This window comes from Lissotriton vulgaris, chromosome 7 (assembly GCF_964263255.1).
Source record: "Lissotriton vulgaris chromosome 7, aLisVul1.2, whole genome shotgun sequence".
Taxonomy (NCBI): domain Eukaryota; kingdom Metazoa; phylum Chordata; class Amphibia; order Caudata; family Salamandridae; genus Lissotriton; species Lissotriton vulgaris.
Window position 1 is genome coordinate 855075811 of NC_141695.1, and position 22774 is coordinate 855098584.

General features: G+C 42.4%; 1 protein-coding gene across 3 annotated transcripts in view; it reads left to right on the forward strand.

The window, feature by feature from the left end:
• LOC147702567 (uncharacterized) overlaps positions 1-12494 on the forward strand; it is a 185862-nt gene extending 173368 nt beyond the window's left edge. For 2 of the 3 annotated variants that reach the window (XM_086931234.1, XM_086931233.1), the window contains exons 5-6: positions 67-115; positions 10501-12494. In XM_086931234.1, the coding sequence (XP_086787360.1) occupies positions 67-115; positions 10501-10594 (143 nt within the window). In that variant the 3' untranslated portion in view covers positions 10595-12494. The remainder of the gene's footprint in view (positions 1-66; positions 116-10500) is intronic. The other variant, XR_015297538.1, reaches the window with a different exon arrangement.
• The last annotated feature ends 10280 nt before the right edge of the window (positions 12495-22774 follow it).

Sequence of the window (22774 nt, forward strand, 5' to 3'; positions counted from 1 at the left end):
TTGTGCCTTTTTCACGTTTACTTGTTTCATATAGTTACAACTTTATTTTCCTGTTTTGTTTTTTAGGGTTATACATCAAAAGACTGAAGACAAAGAAAAATGCTAAATGTATCAGGTAATGCAAACGTGTGGGAGAATTGAACTTCTGTAGATCACCCCAAGATAAACTCCAACCCGACTGTAATGAAGGCATTGTGACCGTATCATGAACCATGTGTGAATGTGCAAATATTGGTGTGTGCATACGTACGCGCCTCCATTTGCACGTGTGCAGCCTTGTTTCTAGGATGTCTGCACCTAATCATCAGTCTGTGCACATACCCCCTGCTGTGCTTAGCTCCGATGAGCATACTGCTATATTCTTCTTTAGTTCTTGCTCATTTTATGAAGTTGTTCCTCCCAAAAAAAGATGGTAAAAAACATATTTTATACTAATTCAAATGAGGGTTTCTTCAATCAAATAAACGTATGAATGCTAAAAAAGCTAAGGAACGTGCCTAAAATAAACAGCAGTACCGATGTGTGATTCTAATTAAATGTTATCATGAGTGCATCCATTCATAATTCTACTTGATTGAAAAACAGTACTTTAAATGGGTGCAAACAAGTTTTTTTTTTGCATCATGCATCTGTGCCCTAATCGCAACAGACTGCTAGGGCACAGACTGATGATCTAGCATATAAACTAGAGAAATGCTTCTGCACTATTACAAATATGAGAGCAAACCAATTTTAACAAATTGTTTATGATATGGTTCCTAAGTTTTAGAAAATATTTATTGAAAGAATTGAAACAAAGTAATCACATTAGCATCATAAAAACATGGTACACGGCATTAAAGCTCTAAGTAACATATCAGAAGAAAGGAAGAGATGTATAAAAATAAAAAGAGAAAAGAAAGGAAATCAGAAAGAAAAAAAAAAGGAATAAATAAAGCATGATAAAAAAAAATATGGAATTATACTATAATCATGAATAATAAATATACCAAAATGCACCTGAAAAAAACACATAAAAGATCAGAGACTCGTACTAGAACAAGCGAAAGTCATTAAAGCAAAATTAGGCATGTGACATGAAATAATAAAAACATTATGGAATATGAAGAAGCCTTCATGGGGGTTTAGGAACCTCTTGTTGCAAAGGAGAAATTGGCAAAGAGCGTCTGGCATAGTCATCGAACAAGGAAGTCACAGGTTCCCATAATTCTCGTCTCTTGGTCGCCAGGGACATAGGGTAAACGAAAGTTGTGTCCAATCTATGATTATAACAGACTGCATACCACCAGGCCTGATACGATATTTTGGTAAAATCCTTCCAATTTTTGGTAATTTTCTGAAAAGCAACCGCTAATAATAAATCTATAATCCTAGTACCCATGGTACACTGTTTCCAAATAGGAGAAACACTCCCCAAGAAAATGTGTATAACAGAAAAGGGATGTGCGGATAAAAAAACGTTGTTAATCTGGGACCATACCCGTAACCAAAAGGCATGCACCAGGTGACAATCAAAAAGCATGTGAAAAAGATCTGCACCTGACTTGGAACAAGACCAACATGAGTCCGTGGCAACTGGAAACTGCTTGCTAAGAGCAAGTGGGGAAAATAATAAACGATTATAGATAAAAAATAGTGTCTGGGTCGCATTAGCAGCTCTAGGGGATTTGCGCAGTTTCAGCCAAATCTTGTCCCATAAAGCAATGGGCCAGGAAACCTGGAAATCCTTTTCCCATAACTCCTCTGTTTTTGTTTTAGGTCTTGGAGAGGAGGGTGACAAAAGAGAGGCATAAATTTTGGAAGCCTTTACACGTTTGAGAAGTAAAGAATATAGGAAAGGCATGCTGGAGGGCAAAGGAAAAGCAGGAGAAGAAGAAACCAGATAAGCATTACGAGCCTCTTGAAGAACAGACATTAATAAGTCAAATCTGGTACCAAAGGAAGAGGGAAAGTGGAAGAGAGAAGCGACTGAGGAAAAGGTATGAGGCCGGCCATGATGATATAATTGGTGTATCCAAATAAGACCATGTGTTCTCCAAGCCTTCCAAAAATGGTCTTATTATTGATCAAAATCAAACCATTATTCCAGATGGGTTGATCAAAAAAGGACGGAATCGGGAGACTAGGGAGAATTCTGAAAGTGTGTTTAACAATAGGAGTAGTCACACATTGTGGTTTGCGAGAGAACATAAGATATTCTTTAAACTGAAATGGAGATATAAAAGATTTCTCCAAATCTAACCAAAGAGGAGAGAAAGCATCATCTTCCAAAAACCACTTAGAAACATGATGCAACAAAAAGGATTTATGATATAAAGGAAAATTAGGAAAATTCACTCCACCTTCCGATTTGGGGCGAAACAACTTATTCAAGGACATACGAGACTTTTTGTGACCCCATAAAAATGCCGAAAGAAGAGAGTTGATTTTTGTGAAATATGTGGAGGGGATAGAGACCGGGATGTTGGAAATAGTAAAGAGAACAATAGGCGATAACATCATTTTAATCGTGTCAAGCCTCCCCCACCAGGATAAGTAAAGCGGATGTCATTTAGCAGTAAGAGTGGTTAATTTTTTAACACAGTCATCAAGACAACGAATAACCGTACCTTTTAGGGAAGCCGTGAAGTTAAGACCCAGATATTTAATGGACTGAGAATTCCAAGAAAAACCAGAAGCTGTAAAATCATTTTTAAGAGTAAATTTCGTAAGGGGCAGGATTTTGCATTTATCCCTATTTAATTTGTAGCCAGACACAGACGCAAAAGAATCCACCTCATTTAAGAATGCAGGAAGTGAAGAACTAGGATGGGAAAGAAATAAAAGAATATCATCTGCATACGCCGCCATCTTAATTTGGGACTGCTGGAAAGTAAAGCCATGAATGTCTTTATTTTGACGAATTCGTAATAAAAAAGGTTCCAAAGCAAGATCAAATAAAAAGGGGGAAAGAGGGTAACCCTGACGAACCCCTCGCTTGAGAGAGAAATAAGGAGAAATACCCCCATTCGCCGATATGGCCGCCCTCGGGTGAGAATATAAGAGGGAAATCAATTTGGACATTTTTGGACCAAAACCAAACCACTTCAAGGTTTGAAAAAGGTATAACCATTCAACTCTATCAAAAGCTTTCTCAGCATCAAGCGCAATGGCAGCAAGAGACTGAGAAGAGCGGGAAGATTTAGAGATAATATCGAAAAATAGCCTGGTATTATCTGCAAGAAATCTGCCCTTAACAAAGCCAGACTGCTCCTTGCCCAAAAGATCAGGCAAGTGCGATTCCAAACGCAAAGCTAGTGCTTTCGAGAAGATCTTGTAATCAATATTAACCAATGAAATTGGACGATAATTCTTACAATGCTGCGGATCCTTACCAGGCTTGGGAATAATACAGATAAGAGCGTCTGAAAAGGAGCCAGAAGCGGAACCAGATTCAAGAAAAGTAGAAATAAGAGCATGCAATTTAGGGATAAGTAAGTGAGAGAAGTGAGAAAAGAACTCAACAGTAAACCCATCAGGACCTGGAGCCTTCCCAGGTTTCAAAATCCGCAGGGATCGCAAGAGTTCCGATGATGTTATATCCGATTCTAAGGAAGATAGATCAGGAGGGAAAACAAAAGGAGGCTCAAGGTGAGAAAGGAATTGGGAAATGGAGTCCTCAGACGAAGTAGACTCAGAGGAGTAGAGCGTTTCATAAAAATGTTGGAACTCCTGCAGAATGCCATTATCTTTATGCTTTAGAGAGCCGTCCAGACCATGAATAGTGTCTATGTTAACCCGATTTTGTTTAGCTTTTAAGTAATTGGCCAGCAATTTACCAGCTCTGTTTTGGCCGCCGTAAAATTTTGCACTAGACTTTAGTAAATAATTAGAGGCATTGTTAGTTGTGTCTTGGTTAAATTTAAGCTTGGTAGCAATAAGTGCGTCTAAACAGTCTTTGGACTTTGAAGTATAATAGGAATGCTCTAGACTTTTAATTTTAGAAAAAAGATCTTTGGTGACTTGTTGCGCCTTCTTCCGTTTACGGGATACAAATTGAATGATAAAATCTCTAGCAGAAGCTTTAAAAGCATCCCATACTACCGGGAATTGAATCTCGTCAGACTGATTTAGCAAGAAAAACTCATGGAAGAAAGAAGTAAAAGACGAGACAAAAACAGAATCAAGGAGAAGGGAATTATTGAATCGCCATTTTTTGGTCGAATTAGGTTTGCATAACACGTCCAATGAAATGGAAACTGGGGCATGGTCAGAAATTAAAATAGAACCAATTTCAGAGGAAATAAGGGACTGAGACAGATGATGCGAGAGAAAAAAATAATCCAGTCTCGATTGAGTGTGATGAGGCGGGGAAAAAAAGGAATATTCTCGCAGGGTAGGATGGCATAATCTCCATGCATCGAGCAATTTAAATTGGTGGATGAGCTGTGTAAAAGATTTATGTGATTTGTGGGGAATGTAAGCAGTAGCTGACTTTCTATCCAAGAATGGGTCAAGAACCTCGTTGCAATCTCCAACTAGAATGAAATTATCATTGTAATTTTGTGTGATCTGAGGGGCCAGGGAGGACCAAAAAGAGGCATCACCAGTAACTGGAGCATAAACATTTAAAATAGACATAGGGACCCCATCTAAAGTAAAGTTAACCAAAAGCCATCTACCTATTTGATCAGTACAACTTGTAACATCTTTAACAGGAAGCGACCTACGAAATAAAATCACAACTCCATTTCTTTTACCATCCCCCGGGGAAAAATGAACCTCTCCCACCCAACCTCTCTTCAGTTTGACAGACTCTTCAGCCGAGAGGTGAGACTCTTGTATGCAAGCTATATCTGCGTTAAGTTTAGCAATATGGGATAATACTCTTTGCCTTTTAATTGGGGAATGAAGACCTCTAACATTCCATGTAACAATTGTCAACGGCATACCATAATAAGAGCAAAGTGAAGCATGGAAAACCATTCATGGTGCGTACGAGTAAAAATTGAAATAATCATGCATGTGTAAGGCATATAATAAGATAACAAAAACCGTACTATAGACATCAATAATAAGTAAAAAACAAAGTCAAAGAAATAACGAGAAACAATTAATGGAAGGCATAAGCTAGAAGAATATTGAAAAAAGGAGATGAGAAAGGAAAGTAGTGAAACAAAAGAAGAAGGAAAGACCAAACTAACAGTAGAAGAAAATGGAAAAGTACAGAAGAAACAGACATAATAATACCTAGAGAACCATACAAGTAGGTCGAGGAAAAAAATAGAGGAATATAACCTCATCAGACAATTCAAATCAGGAGTAGTGAAAATAGATGAAGAAAATGAAAGATCTAAGGGAAAAAAGTAGAAGAAGTATAAAGGGAACCTGAAAAAGGAGTGATAAATAACAAAGAAATCAGAAGCATCTGAATAAGAGAAAGAAAAGGGAGAGGGAAGGTCATGAATAAGAACCCAAGAAATATATCTCGACCAAATAACAAAAAACACTAGGAAAAAGGGTAGGAGAAAAAATTTACATAACATCCGGAACAACACCAAACAAGGGGTGGGAGGGTGGAAGCCACTTGAACGATGGGGCGACCATAGCTCAAAAGGGAGGACGAGGGACGGGAAAAGACCCAACGGACCTCACGAACATAGGAAAGGAACCAAAGGAGCCGGGCAAGAATCTGTAAAATAGAAAAGAAACATGAGATCAAACATAATAACCCATAATGTCTCACAAAAAGTAGAATATGAAAACCAATCTATTGTCATAACTTCAACTGCAGAACAATAAAGCAACACCACTACAATAACGGAAGACTACTTGGAGCTTGACGCAGATGCAGTGTCCATCTTCTCGCTGGAGTGGGAATATAGGAAGCTTTTCAATTTCAAGGGGTCATCATAAGTGGTAGTTTTGTTATTAATAGTCACCTTGAAAAGGCAAGGGTGGAACAAGCCATATTGTGCTCCCAAAGAACGCAATTGAGGACGAAGGGACAAGAACTCCTTACGTCGGTCAGCTGTTGACTTGGTATAATCCTGTGAAAAGAATAAAGGATGACCAGACCATGTGATTCGATTCATCGCCCTTGCTGCAGATAAGACTGTAAGTAAGTCAGTATACTCAAGGAAGTACATAATGACACCTCTAGGTTTCCTCAGTGAAGCAGCAGAAGAGAGAGTACCTCTGAATGAGCCTAGACGATGCGCCCTTTGAATGTTAAGGTTGGTGTCCTCCGGCAAAAGGAGAAGCTTAGGCAAGAAAGATTTGAAATATGCAATGAGATCAGAGCCCTCCAAACCCTCTTCAAGGCCATAAAGACGTAGGTTATTACGTCTACTCCTATTTTCCAAATTCTCGATCTGCTTATGGAGGATGGAGACTTGTGCACAGACTGGATCTACCTTGGATATAGAGGACTCCATTGAGGCGACATTCTGTTCAAGAGCAATAATCCGTTCATCAACCGAAAGCCATTTGTCTGACAACTGTTGTAGCGTGGACTTAGTCTCTTCAATGAAAGGACGCAGTGCCCGTATCTCGTCCAAAAGTAAGTCAATGGTGGTAGCAGAAGGCGCCTGCGTAGGAGGCGAAGGAGGATCCTTTTTTAATCTTTTGATTGTGCCTTTTTTTGCAACAGGCAATGATGCCACAAAGGATGACGATGACCCCTTAGCAGGTGTGATGTCAGGTAAGTCATCCATCGCAAGACACTGGTAGCGGGACCCCGTATAACCAAAGTTCTTTTTAACAGTGGTGGATGGTTTGCGCAAGTCTTTGTGTAATCTCCCTATATAAAAAGTGCACAGGTTCAAGAAAGCAGGAGTTAGTGGCAGAAATGAAAATGAAATAACCAAATTGCAAATGTCATGCAGAATGGAGGAGGAACACTCAAAACATATCCAAGCCACAACCCAATGAACCTCACAATATAATACTGCAACCCATGCCTTATAAAAGTACCTGAGCAAATGGGGTTAAGTGGATTGTGTTAAACATGCTCCCCATACAGAATAGAAATAGCAGTATAATTATCAGAAAATTATGAGACATGCACAATAAACCACTGCAATAAACAGTACATCGTCAAGTTTCATTAAATGGTGCAAGCTGAAAATCAAAACCACCTACTAAGAAAAACGTTATGACATTATATGCAAGGAAAGGTGGCTGACCAAAAAGAGTGAAAAAAGAAACAGCATGCAGTCAAACTGGATAGAAAGAAGCATATAACACAATGAAGGTAGCCAGGAAACCTTGTGGATCAAAGCCCTAATAGTGAAAACATTTTGTATAAAAACTATGTAGAGCACATAAATTAAAATGCAGCATAAAAAAAATGAGAGAAATGCTATGAACCACTGGCTAGGAGATAAAACATAAATGATGCAATGTTTCTGAAGCGATTCCCACACATAGAACTGTTAATTAGAGGAGGCAGTTCAAGGGGCAGTTCAAAGGGCACTTGTTGATGAAGAGAAATACCTCAGAATGCAGGCTGAGGTGACGCAGTTCATTAAACTGTCGAGGCTGCGAAAACAAAAGCGACCAGAGCTTGAGGTAAAAGCTCACATTTCAGCAATATGCGTGGGGCAGGCAAAAAACCAGCTGGCAGCAAAAGCGAAGACTGTCATAAAAGCATTTCCATTATAAAACAGACAGTTGCGCAAGAAGCCTTCACCGCTAGAAGCAGAGCTCCGTCAGCGGTATGACGAAATGGCGCCTGCAGCCTCTCATAAAGTCTCGTCACTCACTTAATGTGGCAGGAGCACGAAAAAGATGAAACGTGGTCCAGGAAGGACACCGAACGACGCCCCTCACATTCCGCCGGCCTCTCGGTCAGGTCCGGAGTGGAAAGTCGTCAGTAGTGCGCCGTCAGGACTCCCATTACCCGCGCCTCCCGAGGAGAGCTACAGGTATGCCGCCATCTTCATCAGGCGTTAGCCACGCCCCCCCTATGATATGGTTCCTGTTTCCTAAAAAAGTAGCCCTTGGCCCCATTTCTCAATTATTTGTGTATGTTTGTAGTCTTTTATGTATGCTTTTTTATAGCGCATGACTGGGACTTGAAACACTCTTTAGGCGCTGTGATTGATCAATCAATCAGGAGAATTGTAAGCGCACTACTCACTCGTGGGTGTCTCAAGGCGCTCGGGCGGGGGGTTCATATCTCCGTTCAATCAAAGCTGATAAGATGGATGCTAGTGAATCAGGCACATAGAAGATGAGTTTAGCAGCAGATTCTGGTATTTTTTTTTTTTACTCCGCTAGTTCTTAGTGTAAGTAAGTAAAAACTTATTGTTTTTGATTAATTAAAACCATTACAAAAATACATTATGATAAAACATTTTGGTTAATTAACTTTTCAGTCAGTACTCTATTAAAATTAGTATGTATTAAAACATACAAGAATAATTCGAAAGTGCAGAGTGTCCATGATTGCATTTTGCTCAGAGCCTCCGGAGTCTATACACAGGTTACAGTTTGTGGAGATTTAAAGTTTTTGTTGTATTTGTGCTCCCACAGGGTACCACTGGTCCTTGTTAGATACTACGAGAAGCAGGAACTTAACAAGCTTCCATTTAATTGTGGGTCCCTTGGGTTAAAGCATGTAAGTACTGCTTGTCTCCGGGTACGTATGCCTCGCTCATTAAAATGAGTTTTCAGGAGGCCTACCCTTTCCTCTTTTAGCTTAATGCAATGCACACTATATGTTTAATATCCTCATTTCCAACACTGCATAGCCTGCATAAATTCCCACAATTCTCTCTCAGCCATGGTGGAAGATGAGGAATGGCTGGCAGGATTCCTAACCTGTATTTTAGAAAGGCTTCTTTTGACTTCCTGGAGTACCCCAGTTCAAAGAATGCCTGCGACCCAAATGATTTGTAGCTGCACAAAGTCATCCATCCGTGGCTCCTGTGTGCAAAGGAGGCTTTATCTTCTGTGGGAGAAAGTTTCTTAATAACCATATTTACGATGTGCTTAAAGTGCAGGTGGGTTGTTAGGATGTCCCATAGGTCGGCTAGTCTGATGATTGCCAGTGATTCCTCCAGGTATGCCTTAGCCGGGTAGGGGGATGTGCTCCACAGTTCCTGCCAGAGCTGGTGATTCAGTGTATTCCTGGCCGAGTTCTTGATTGTGTGCCAGCACTTGATGTTCAAGCCTCACCTTGCGAGGAGTTGCTTTGTTAATCCAAACTCGACCTGAATCTGTGCTGGCGAGGTGTATGGCGGGAGGTTTAGCATTACTCTGTATGCTTTTGCAATGGTGGTATCCAGTAGTGTAGCGTCACTGCCTTTCAGAACTTCGCTGCCATAAGTAATTAACGATGGAATTTCTGCTTGCGCAACATGGAGCAATGGTGAAAATGTTGGTCCAGTCAGTTTTGTTTTAAGATGCCTTAGCGTTGTCGCAGTCACTATCCCTTTCCTCTTGATGGCCCTAAGCTGGTTTGAGAATTGGCCACCCTTATCAATCATGACGACATCTATGTATTTAGTCTCAGAGCAGTTGGCAATTGCTGTTTTTTCAAGAGACTGAAAATGAGACCGTTTTTTCCCATTATTTGTCAGAGTTTTAATTTTGTCAATGTTAACTTCCAGATAGTTCTCGTCTGCGTACCCATGCAGTGTGTTAAGTAGCCTTTATAGACCTACTTGGGTGTGGCTAGTTAAAACAAAATCGTCCGCATAAGACATGCTGGAAATGGTTTTTCCTCCTATTCAAGGGGCATGTTAGTTCTTAGTAAATATATCATAAATGGGATAGTCAGACATTCCATTGTGTGGAGCCAACTTCTCCATATCAATGTACTTCAATCTGTGCCCAAAGCATGTCATCCGATCTCTCCTTTTTGCTTCAGATCAAATTGTTGCACATTTTGTGTAATAGTTTTTTGCTTTAAGTTGCTGTTGTTGAATAGCTCCAACGTTTACTGTATAGTCCGTAAAACTGTCGCTCCTTGAGATTCACATAGCGATTATGCTAAAGTGTGACTGCAGGAAAAGGGCGGTACTGAAAGCTTTGGTAAATATTGGTTTAAGAGAGCTAATGCAGTTCAGTGAGACAGGCTGTCTGGGGCCTACGGTAGAACTTACCCAGAACTCATTGCCCTCCTGAGAGGATCCCATTGTCACTGTTTAACACCTATGATGAGCCCTGTTCAGAACAAGTGGTTTCACTGCTGACCTCTGAGTAGTGTTCATTTGTTGAAGGATCACTGGAGAAGGGGATCTCGGGGTGACTGCTACTTAGGATGGAACAAGTGCCTTCATTCTTGGAAAGGGAAAGCCCGAAGGTACACAGAGGGTCAACAGAAATGCTTTATAAAACTATAAATGCACTGAGGACCAGATTTAAGCCCCTGGCATGCTACACGGGCAGCAATGATCGAAAAGTAGATGGGGTTACAGTATTTCCCACACATTTGAAGATGGGGGACAGCCGGGCCAAACGTTTTTCAGAAGGTCTGAAAGTCTTATGTTTTCTTTTTGAATCTTTCCACAGCTCCCTGCCAATGAGAGCCTATGAGCCTGGAGGCTCCGTATCTACCCAGGGTGGCCATGAGCATGCAGAGGACAATTTCTACATCATAGAGTAACTCAGCTCTCTGCATTGATATGCGCATTGGAGGGAAAATCTCCAAAGGACATAGAACCTACTGGGAGAGGCTGGGTGCACGACTCGGACTTTAAGCATGTGCCTGGGATTCCGTGGCATTTTAAAACTTCAATATTTGATTTCTTATTGAAAAGGAAAAACATCAAAGAGGCTTTCTGCAATCCACCATGATGGACCGATCAAGTGACCAATACCCAGTGCGGGGAGATATCTGAAGTTGCAAAAGAGAACGAGGCAACAGCTTTTCATTTCCATCAGAAACCACCCTCTACCATGATACAAGCATATGAGCAGGGGAAAGGATGTCCCTAGAGTATTAGCACGGGGTAAGGATAAAAAACATCCCAGCATAATGAAACTGGGGGTGGGGAAGCATTTGCCAACAGTTTGAGCAAGGGAAAATTACCACAGTACATTCCAACAGTATGAGCCAGGGAGAAGGACTACATTACATCCTGACTATTAACCAGTGAGAAGGACAGAATGATCTCCCACTACTATGAGCCAAGGATAAGGACAGAATAACACCAGACAGTATGAGCCAGAAAAAAAGACCGAAGAACATTTCAATAGTATGAGCCAGTAACAAAGACTGAAGAACGTTCCAATAGTATGAGCCTGTAAGAAAGACTGAAGAACGTAGGCTGGAGAACATTCCAATAGTATGAGCCAGGAAGAAATACTAAAGAACTTTTCAATAGTATGAGCCAGGAAGAAAGACTGAAGAACGTTCCAATAGTATGAGCCAGGAAGAAAGACTGAAGAACGTTCCAATAGTATGAGCGATTAAGTAAGACTGAAGAACGTTCCAATAGTATGAACCACTAAGCAAGACTGAAGAAAGTTCCAATAGTATGAGCCAGTAAGAAAGACTGAAGAACGTTCCAATAGTATGAGCCTGGAAGAAAGACTGAAGAACGTAGGCTGGAGAACGTTCCAATAGTATGAGACAGGAAGAAAGACTAAAGAACGTTTCAATAGTATGAGCCAGGAAGAAAGACTGAAGAACGTTCCAATAGTATGAGCCAGGAAGAAAGACTGAAGAACGTTCCAATAGTATGAGCGATTAAGTAAGACTGAAGAACGTTCCAATAGTATGAGCCAGTAAGCAAGACTGAAGAAAGTTCCAATAGTATGAGCCAGGAAGAAAGACTGAAGAACATTCCAAAAGTATTAGCCAGGAAGAAAGACTGAAGAACGTTCCAATAGTATGACCCAGGAAGAATGACTGAAGAACGTTCCAATAGTAAGAGCCAGGAAGAAAGACTGAAGAACGTTCCAATAGTATGAGCCAGAAAGAAAGGCTGAAGAACGTTTCAATAGTATGAGCTAGGAAGAAAGACTGAAGAACGTTCCAATAGTATGAGCCAGGAAGAAAGACTGCAGAACGTTTCAATAGTATGTGCCAGGGTGAAGTACTAAATTACATCCTGACTATCAACCTGTGACAAGGACTGAAGGATCTCCACTAGTATGAGCCAAGAAGGACAGAAGAACACCAGACAGTATGAGTCAGGAAGAAAGACTGAGGGACATTCCAACAGCATGAGGCAGGAAGAAAGACTGAGAACATTCCAACAGTATGAGCCAGGAAGAAAAACTGAAGAACATCCGATCAGTATGAGCTAGGAAGAAAGACTGAAGAACATCTCAACAGTATGCGCCAGGAAGAAGGGCATCTGGACAGATTGATTCATGGGTAGAGGGAAAGGAGGGCAGAAGGAGATCTCAACAGTATGAGCTGGCTAGAAGAAAGAGAAATTAGCCAGTAGTAGGAGCAAGGTGGGGGCCAAAGTTCTTCCAAACTATTGGCAAAGACCGAGCAAAGGAAATCCCAAAAGTGTGATCCTGGAGAATGTGAATAAAGCAGAATTGTAATAGCTGGGAGTTTGTTTTAAATATTTAGGAATGAGACGCAGGCAGTGAAGAGCCACCTGAGGTACAGTCATCTTTTCTTGGGTATTGCTTCTAAAGCGAAAGGGGTGCTATGACACTCAGACACCCGTACACGAGTTATACAGTGGACCAAAGTAAATGTTTCTTCACTCTTATTTGTTTAATACACTCGGTTGAAAGTACCTACACTACTGGGAACCAGTCCTCATAGTGCCCTGGTCCTACCTACACTACTGGGAACCAGTCCTCATAGTGCCCTGTTCCTCACAGCGATGGTGTTTGAGTCTATCATTGTTTACCAACACTATAAAGACTGTTCTGTTCCTCGTAGAATGAGTTATACATTCCTATACACACACACGCAAGATGCCCACACACACATATCCATTGCTCATCCACCAAAAGCTAAAGGAGAGACCAAGAGTACACAGTGAGAGGCCGTGAGTCTCAACAGAGAACCAATAAACCGCAAAGTATCACAATTCATCATCACAAATTGAATGATCCCCTTTTCTAGGGAGATTCCTTATTACAGGATGGCTTCCGATAGCTCAAGTGGTTACCGGTGCTGTCTATAAACCCACCAGCCTTTAAGATCAAGGACAAATGAGAAGTGTGCGACATGCATGAATGTACTGCCCTTGAATAAGTGTGGGGCCTTGGTAAGGTGATTAGGTGTGTGTTGCTATAGAGGAACTTAGTTTAGGGTCTGACTAGAAAGTAGATCTTTGGGAAATTTCCACTGAGTGCTCGTCATAGAGCCATGTTCAGGAAGCTGTTGTTGAGATCCAGCCCTAGGGCCTATGAGCAGCTCCACTGAGGTGAGATGCTTAGAGCAGCTCACAGGTTGCCCTGACTCATGACCCTGGTGGCCAGTGGAAAAGACCTGTGAACAGGCCCACACCTCAGACTTCAGAACCATAGATAATCTGCTCACTTATGGCTTTTATATAGTGACAACTGGGGAGTGTGTGGCACCCAGGTTACCCTGCCTTGAATGCGGAATGCAAGGAACACATACAAAAATAGAGGAGGGACTGAACAACATATGCAACAATGTCACTTCACCATAGGAAGGGCATGGGATCATTATTATGTGCTTCAGTGCATTCACAGCCAAGGTATCAACCATCGTTTTCTTTATTATATCCAGAGGCAAATACAATATGAAAGGTTTCTTTTTATTTTTAAACCACACATTAAGGTCCATCCTTCAATTCTAAGCAATGAATGATTGAAGCAATACATAAGTTTACATTAAAAAATAATGTGTGTACCTGTAAACATTCTGTTATACTTGCCAAGCAGCAAATCACAAACTAAGTAATGTAAAGGATGACTTGAGAAGTGCTCAGGCTTGTCAGAAGATTTTGTGAGGCCCAGGTCACCAACGTGATGTGGGGCCCTTCTCTGCTTTTAAAGAGACAGTGGTGCTTACCATATGTCTTATTGAGAATATATCACAAAGCAAGCTAAGGCTGCTTTTGTGATATGTAAGTAGATTTAGAAGTAGCAACACAGGGCCCTGAAAAGAGCTTACCCTGGGACATAAAGCCCGGGCTTCTCCCTCCATATAATGACCCTAGAAACAATGCAGTGCTCTTATCCTTTGAACCACTCCCAGACCTCCTTTTCGACCACACAATGCATCCTCACCCTCCTTCAAATCACTTGCGGAACAGCAATTTATGGTGCATAAAGGCTGCAGATTATATACAAAAAAATGGATATTATATTTTGTAACTTATTGGTTGGTCATTTGAAACCCCATGTTCGCTTGTTAGACATCACACTTGTCAATATCAAACATTGTCCCAATTGTTGACCTCAATCTCCGGCTGACAGCACCAAACCTGTAAGATGGCCCCTTTCGCAGGTGTCTCAGTGTTCTGCGGATTCTAGGCTTCCCTTGCAATCGGTTGTGGGCGGCCATCAGTTGCAATGCAGTTTCAGCCTGCCCTGGGCCCTTGCTGAACACTCGCCTGCTCCCAGTGCCCCTGTCGTGTGGCATACCAAGGACACTGCCTGAGCAGCTCTTCTGTTTTCTGGCTGTCATTGTACGCTGTGCCTGCTGCTCCCAGTGCCCGTGTCGGGAGGCATACCAAGGACACTGTCTGAGCAGCTCTTCTGTTCTGGCTGTCATTGTGTGCTGTGCCTGCTGCTCCCAGTTCCCGTGTCGGGAGGCATTCCAAGGACACTGTCTGAGCAGCTCTTCTGTTCTGGCTGTCATTGTGTGCTGTGCCTGCTGCTCCCAGTGCCCGTGTCGGGAGGCATACCAAGGACACTGTCTGAGCAGCTCTTCTGTTCTGGCTGTCATTGAGTGCTGTGCCTGCTGCTCCCCGTTCCCGTATCGGGAGGCATACCAAGGACACTGTCTGAGCAGCTCTTCTGTTCTGGCTGTCATTGAGTGCTGTGCCTGCTGCTCCCAGTGCCCGTGTCGGGAGGCATACCAAGGACACTGTCTGAGCAGCTCTTCTGTTCTGGCTGTCATTGTGTGCTGTGCCTGCTGCTCCCAGTGACCGTGTCGGGAGGCATACCAAGGACTCTGTTTTATCAGCTCTTCTTCCTTGGTTACTCTTTTCTCTGGGTATCTTTCTGTGCTGCCTCCACCGTGCCCTCTTCTACTGTCCTTGCGGCTGCAACAACCACAATTTTTGGTGTGAGTGGGCTCAATGACGATAGTCAGTTATGATCAAAGGGGTCCCGTGCCCTACCTTTTGACACCTATACTCGCCTCACCCTCCTTCTACCATTGGGCAGTTCAAAGTTTCAAAACATGTGCCCAAATCACTGCGCACCTTTTCACGGGCTTCCTCCCTTGCACTCCTGGGGCCTTATTTATGAAGGCCTTGCGCCACCGGTGCGTCACTTTTTCCCATTTTAAAAGTGGCGCAAGGCCTTCATAAATAAGGCCCCTGGTGTTCCCGCTGATGGTATGGATTCCCTGCAGCCCCTATGTGGTCCGGCTTTGCCTCCCTGGCCTGTGTCACTAATTAGAGCTCACCAAGATACTGTCATTGATAAGGTATCAAGTCATATGAACCTTTTCGTCACAGATCATAGAAAGTGTGCCATAGGATATCACTTCACTTTTCCATGGAGAGGTCTCTTGTGATCATGTTCTGTTTTTATCAGTACTGTGAAGTGGCCTCCTGATTGTCAAAGCCCTATACAAAAACAACAACAAAGTACATGTAATCACGAATGGCAACTGACAAAAACATTTACAAGTTACCTTATCCATTGTAAATCACCTACCAACTGTTAAAGTGATTTAGAAATGAAACTGAATTACATTTTAGAGCAAAATAAAATTAAGCTTGTTTGAAACATTTAAAAAGAGTTGTATAAGTAAAGTAAATGTATGAACTTTTGAAGTTGTAATGTTGTGCTAGGCGTGGAAGGTGGCTTGCAATTATAGTCTGAGTTGTGTCCCTGACTCCCAATAGCAGCCTTAGCTGTGCTAAGTTCCCATTTAACTCCTTCAGACTTTCTGCAGCTGTCTGACAATACATCAGCCGCCCCTTCCCCTCTGCTCTCAGTACAGGAGGGCATCTCTGTTTCCTAGCTCAGCCTCAGGGGTAGGATAAATGAAGAGAAGGGTGGCCTACCACCCTTCAAAAATGCACACGGGCTCCGTGTACAAGCTTTTGCATATAGATACTGAATTGCAGCACAGTATTAAGTCAGCGTCCAACCATTACGGAAAACATGATACGTGGACAGGAGTTGTAGACTTTACTATGTTCTTCTTATCAGTACATTATGCATTGGGAATATACTTTACTTGAGTGAGCACCAGTACTCACTGTTTACATCTAAGGGCTCAGATCCATCTTTTACACTGTAACTATACACCCTGGAGTATAGTCGGGCATTTTTTAGCCTAACATCACATTTCAAATCTGAGAATATCTAACTACACTAAGATCAATTATTGCTCTCAATGGCAGTCTATTTGCACTGAGAACCTCTATAGATTGAATTGGCATCCATGCTCTCTCTCTCCCTGCAGTGCAGTCACGCACCAAATGGCATCATGGCACACACGAATTACAAGCATTACGATCAAAATGAAACCTCTGTGCGTTGCATTGACAGTGTTGTCCTTCTTGTAGACTGAAGCGACAGCAGCTGGGATTAATCATTCTTGGTTTTGCATACAGCACTTTATCCATAGGGGCACCGTGCCCACGCTTCTGGTTTAAAATACTACTTTGATAAGTATGTGTTTACCCATTTTATTGTTCAATCCCTTCATCTCAGATAAACTACCATTGGAGGGGGGTGGAGGGGGGGGGGGGGGGGGGTAGGAAAAGTACTGAAAATCACCAAGGTGTTCTGGTACCATACAGCTGAGTTCCTATATAAGGTCATGGAACACTGAAGTGATGGTGATTTGCAGTATCCTTAAAGTGTACGGCAGAGCGTATGTATACCTTATTACACAGCATCACACTTTCCTCACACCACTTAAGTCCCTTGGTGTCTTGCTGTTTTATAGAGAAGAAGTAGCTTGGTTGCAGAAATGAAGACAACAACGGATCCTAGTATGAAACTAAATTTGAAAAACAGTTGTTAACTTGTTATACAATGATATTAGAATCAGTTTAATAGCAGTCAGATTAAAAAAGTGCTACGGCTGAGGACGAGTAGAAAAAGACATAGGACTTCTATTGCTTGAATTAACTTTAGTGTACAAAAATAAACATGTTTTTGTAAATATCTCCTTTGTGCTCATAACTGTTTTCTGAAAAACAAATTATACAAAAAAGACCAGTTTTCTTTGCACTGTTTAACTGCAGCTTAATTATGCAACAAACCCGCCAGCGGGGCCCTGTAAACACCCTGAAAGGTGTCAAATTCACACAGTGAAAATAGAACCCAGGTTAGAGGACGCGGTTTTGGTTACAAGGGAAAATCCGTTTTTATTTAGGAATGCTCGCAGGGGAGGCGTGATGAAACAAGAAAAGGAAGGATTAATCTGCAGACCGCTTGCAATCTGTCTCTAGTGCACCGAGCAGATTGTGTCGCTTTCGACCTATCCTGGCTTTGTAGGCAACAGCACATTGCATGATGGGACTTGTAGTTTTGATCCTTAAAGGACGCGTTATCGTCCAATAAGTACTAGAATGACTGCTTGAAGTAACCCTAATTGGCAAATATGTTCAGTGTGTGTCTGTGTGCGAACCCTAACTAGAATCTTCAAGACGAAAGAAAACAAAAATAAAGTGAAAGCAAGACATCCTCATTTCACGTTCACGTGGTCAAGAAGAATGTTGGCATGAGGACAGTGATTGTAGCAATAGGATCGGATATTTCCAGTCACCCTGCTCCATCCCCTCTGCATGAATCCCTTCAGATTAAGATTAGTGTGCAGCAGTGCCCTCTTGTGGCTGTTTGATAGACACACCTGTATGGTAAAACCAAGTTCAACCACCTCAAATTACAATTTACAGCGTTTAGAGCAGGGCTAATCCCGGCACCATAGCCAAATATTAAATTGGGCAGAAACCGACATTTAGATAAGAGGCGAAATTCCCTGGTGGTGAACAGTGGACTACTGAACAGAAGGCATGGGGCATTTATTCAACTTTTAGTCACACTCTGTGAATTGAATGTACACAAGGCTCACTACACAACTGATCTGGTGGGAAAAAGTACAATATCTGACTTCAGAATTGTCAGCTGCAATAAGATAGCTTGCAATGGGTACAAGGAGTGCCTGACATAATTTAAATGACTTTTGGGTTCTCAGTACAAGATGAGTCTGCACCACTTATATTATTCGTGGTAGCAGAACCATATTGAGGAAGCCTGGACAAGCCTTAATAAAGGCCAAAGGATATGTAGGTGTTTAACAAGAAAACCGATTAAGGTGTTCCCTGTACATAAAACACTGGCGGCATTTGGTGCAAAACATGGAGCCTAGCTAACGGGCAATGAAACCAAAATTGTGTCACATGCACTTAATGGAGCACACACAGGAGCAAAGGGTGAATGTACTCCCAGTAGATGAAAGTTGAATGGGACATGTGTAAAGGTCACCTCCCTCCGCCCCACATGGCAGACAAGAAGTGGGAATGGACATTAAGTGGAGGTCAATGTCTGAAATGGATGAAATGACACCAAGACAAACTGATATGCAATTAAGTCAATGTCCAACGCATTGGATGATGCTCAACAAATGGCAAATCTGACAGCGTGCTGGTTCACACTGACAGCTAGGACTCACACACCCCAAAATCACTCAGACACCCACTTACACACCCATACAGCCACTCTGTTTTAATTATATTTCCAAACTACAGCCACTCTCACATTAACTCAGTGATCCACATAGCCACTCACACACCCACTCACAGACCCATACAGTCATTCACACACCCACTCACAGACCCATACAGCCACTTCCCACACTCACTCACAGACCCATACAGCCATTCACACACCCATAAAACCATTCGCACATCGACTCACAGGTGCATACAGCCACTCGCACACCCACTCACAGACCAATACAGCCAGTCTCACACCAATTCACTGACCTATACAGCCAATCATACACCCACTCTCAAAGGTTACAAGTTACAGTTAGGAAATACAATTTAAAAAACCTTAGATATTCACTGAAAAAACAAAGGTTACTGGGATGCTATAATTAGGAAATAAAATTAAAAAACCCTTAGAAATTCGTTTAAAAACCCATAGGTTACAGGTATGTTATAGATAGGAAATCAAATTTAAAAGAACATTAGAAATTCACTTAAAAAATCTAAATGTTAGAGGGACATTATAGTTAGCTAATAGAATTAAAAAAACCTTAGATATTCACTTAAAAAATAAAGGTTGCAGGGAAATTGTGGATAGGAAATAGAATTTAAAATACCTTAGATATTCACTTAAAAAAACAAAGGTTACAAGGACGTTGCAGTTAGGAAATAGAATTGAAAATAACCTTACAAATTCACACAAAAAAACAAATGTTTCAGGGACATTATAATTAGGCTTAGATTTCAAATGCACAAAACCACAGAAATTCAGCAGTTATAGTTACCGGAGCTAACAATAACTTACGCCTCCGCAATGCACTGATTATGACCTCACATAATACATCAGTCATGGCATGGTCAGTGACATCACTGATGAAATCTCAAATGACATCACTGATTACATCATCCAGCAAGAGCGAGTGTTTCCTAAAACTTTGTTTGATTTAAAGCCAGTGTGCAGCCCTTCGACCTGCATTCCCACCATTATGTAGTACTCGCCCTACACCCCTCGCCGTGCAGCCCTCCGCTCTCCATTCCCCATCACTGTGCAGAATTCCACCCACTCTCTCCACCATTGTTCAGTTTCCTCTCCATCGTTCAGCCCTCCAACCTCCATCCCCCGTTCACTGTGCAGCCCTCATCTCTCCCTACCCCACTAATATGCAGAATTCCGCCCTCTTTCTCAACCATTATGCAGCGCTCCACTTTTCATCCACTATCACTATACAGGACTCACTCCTTCTGTGCCATCATTGTTCAACACTCCCAAATGCACAATGTGAAGCACTCCTACCTCCATCAACCACCACTGCTCAGCTCCTATGTCTACATCCCCACCACTGTGCTGCACTCTTCCCTACATCCCCACCATTGTGCTTTATTCCACCATCTATCTCTGCCACTGTGCAATGCTTCCACCTCGATTCCCGCCATCGTGCAGAACTAATCTCACTTCCCAAGACTATACAGCACTCCTGCCTGCACCCCACCACTCTACAGCACTATAACCTCCATTCCCCTCCTACTTTCATCCTCGCCACCATAAAGTGTTGCAGCTAGGTTTGCAGTAGAAATCCCTATTCCTAGATGAAGGGGTCTGGGGATTGAACGCTGGCCTGCTTCCACCTCCAGGCCCAGCAACCTCCCTGTGTGTAGTTTCAATGATCTCTGCACCAGGTGTCTTAACCCTGTAAGATATTTTAAAGTGAAGCCTCTTTGTCGCCAATTAAGTAAACTAGAACAGATTTGCTGTCACATTTGCCGTTGTTGCCAAATTTTTTTGATAGCAGATTAAAAAATAAATTAATGTGTAAGTGGACTGTCAAAAACACTGCTTTTACAGCCCGCGCATTGTGACTCCACCCCCTTTCCTCTGCAACACCTTGTCCCCCCCCCAATTTATGGGTTCCTGGAGTAAAGATTTTTCCAATTCCAGCACCCAGTGTAACTTGAAAGAAATCATAACGTGGGTCAGGACAAGGTGTGGTATGGGTGGCAGCTTGAAAAGCAGCATGCACCGTCTCCACAAAGATCACGCAATCCCGCCAGAGGTTTGAGTCCTTGTAGCGCTGCTCCTCCTTTCAACATACTGAATTTAATTCAAGGAGTCTAATGAATTTGGACCAGTAATATCACTCACTGTTTGTTGAATGCGGTAGTAATGAGCATGGTATCAACATTACATATTTCATCTCCAGTGTGATTAAACTGTGAACAATCTTCCACAGTCTATGCGTGAAAAGATGCGGAAACTGTGCATTTCAATCTCTGAGCAGCAGAAAATGATGTATTCTTGCAAATAGCATATGTCAATTTTGGTTATCTGCTTGCACAATTCTATGAGCTTTCTGTGCTGAATTAGCAGTATGCAACACTCTTTTTTGTTGTTGTTTGCAACAAGTATGTACCTTCAGTGGTGCTGAACTGAGGATGTGGTTGCAGGAGCATGTACTATAAGTGAATGCGGTTCAGTCAAACTTCCAATAGCTCCTCGGTTGAAGGCAGGTTGCTTTGTCCTTATTTTCATGTATAGGGGTTGCATTAACTCAGTTGTCACCTTTTGTTAATAACCTAGTTGTGGCAGGGCGACAGTGTCTCACTTTAGGAAAGTTATGATAAGTTATGATTCTAGTAGCACTGTAATGCAATACAAGCGTGCTGGCACCTCTCGAGTACTTCAAATTTACATTAGTAGCGTAAACTGCTGGCGCAAATTATCCCCTGCAGTGATAAACTTAAACCCAAAAGCCTTCCCCATTATTCCTTCACCGGAGGCTCGAAGTAAAGGCAGAATCTTTTGGAGTCGTACATTCTTGGCTTTGCTTGCTTTAATAATTTAGAGCAAAAAAAGTGGACAGCCGTCCTTTTCTAAAGACAACATCACTAAATGTGACTCCCGCAGACTTAGATTTGAACTAAAACTGTTCCTTAGGAGAAGATTTAGAAAATGTGCTTGGACTTTTGGAAATCAAAAAGTTGGTCACCCGTGGCAGTGAGAATGTGCACACTCGCTGTTTCTGCATTACATTGTCCTTGGTAGTGGGGTGTAGAAATGTGCACTCCCACAGAATGTGTGCCCACCTTTGCACTGGGGTTGAAAATACACACTCCTACAATGTATTGATTCGCCTTGCTTCTTGGGTGTGAGACTGCGTCTACGCAAAGTGCCAATGTGCACATTTGTCCTTGCATCTGAGCAGGAGCATGCCTACAGCATCCAAATGAACACGGGCACCAGAGTGTGACTCAGCACGCCACCAGAGTCTGGGTGTTTACGGATTCTAGCACCCAGTGTGGTTTGATGGGCACTGTGGGAGGAGCCTCAAGGCCCTGCGCTCCCAGTCGGCTACTCGCCCCCTGCGGGAGCTGTCATTGCTATTGCTCACAGGGAGCTTCTGGACATGCAGCTCCCTGTGTGCAAGAGCAATAGTTTCATCTTTTTCTCTGCTTGCAGGTCTACGGACAGGGAAAGAGATGAAACCGCCGCTTCGAGCAAGCAGGAGCATTTTGACAGTTCTCGCTTGCTGGAAGAGGAGTGTTCGCTCTTGCTTGCTGGAAACTGTCAGCAATTGGGACATAGCAGGAGCCATCCCTGGGGTTTGGTGGTCCCCAGGGCCCTTATTGGCTCCAGGAGGGCTCCCTCCTTTCACTTTTATGGGCTTGCCCCACGGAGGTGGTGGTACCCAAGGGGCCCTAGGAGGGCAGGCCATGCGCCCCCTTCCTTTTCCTTGTTGAATGGCCGCATGCCCCCAGGACCTGGCCCATTCAGGGGCTATAATGTAAACAAGTGTGGAAGCCCGCACTTGTTTTTTTAAATGATTTTTGGTGTAAATTCGCAGTTTCGTCACAATTTTGGGGCAAAGGATTTCATAAAAAAATGCTTTTTTCCCCTGGTGGTGTCCTTTTGGGACCCCAGGACCAGAGCTAAGAGGTGAGGGTATTCCTACCTTGCCCCCTTTTCTATATTTGTAACTTTTTTGGGAAATTTGAAG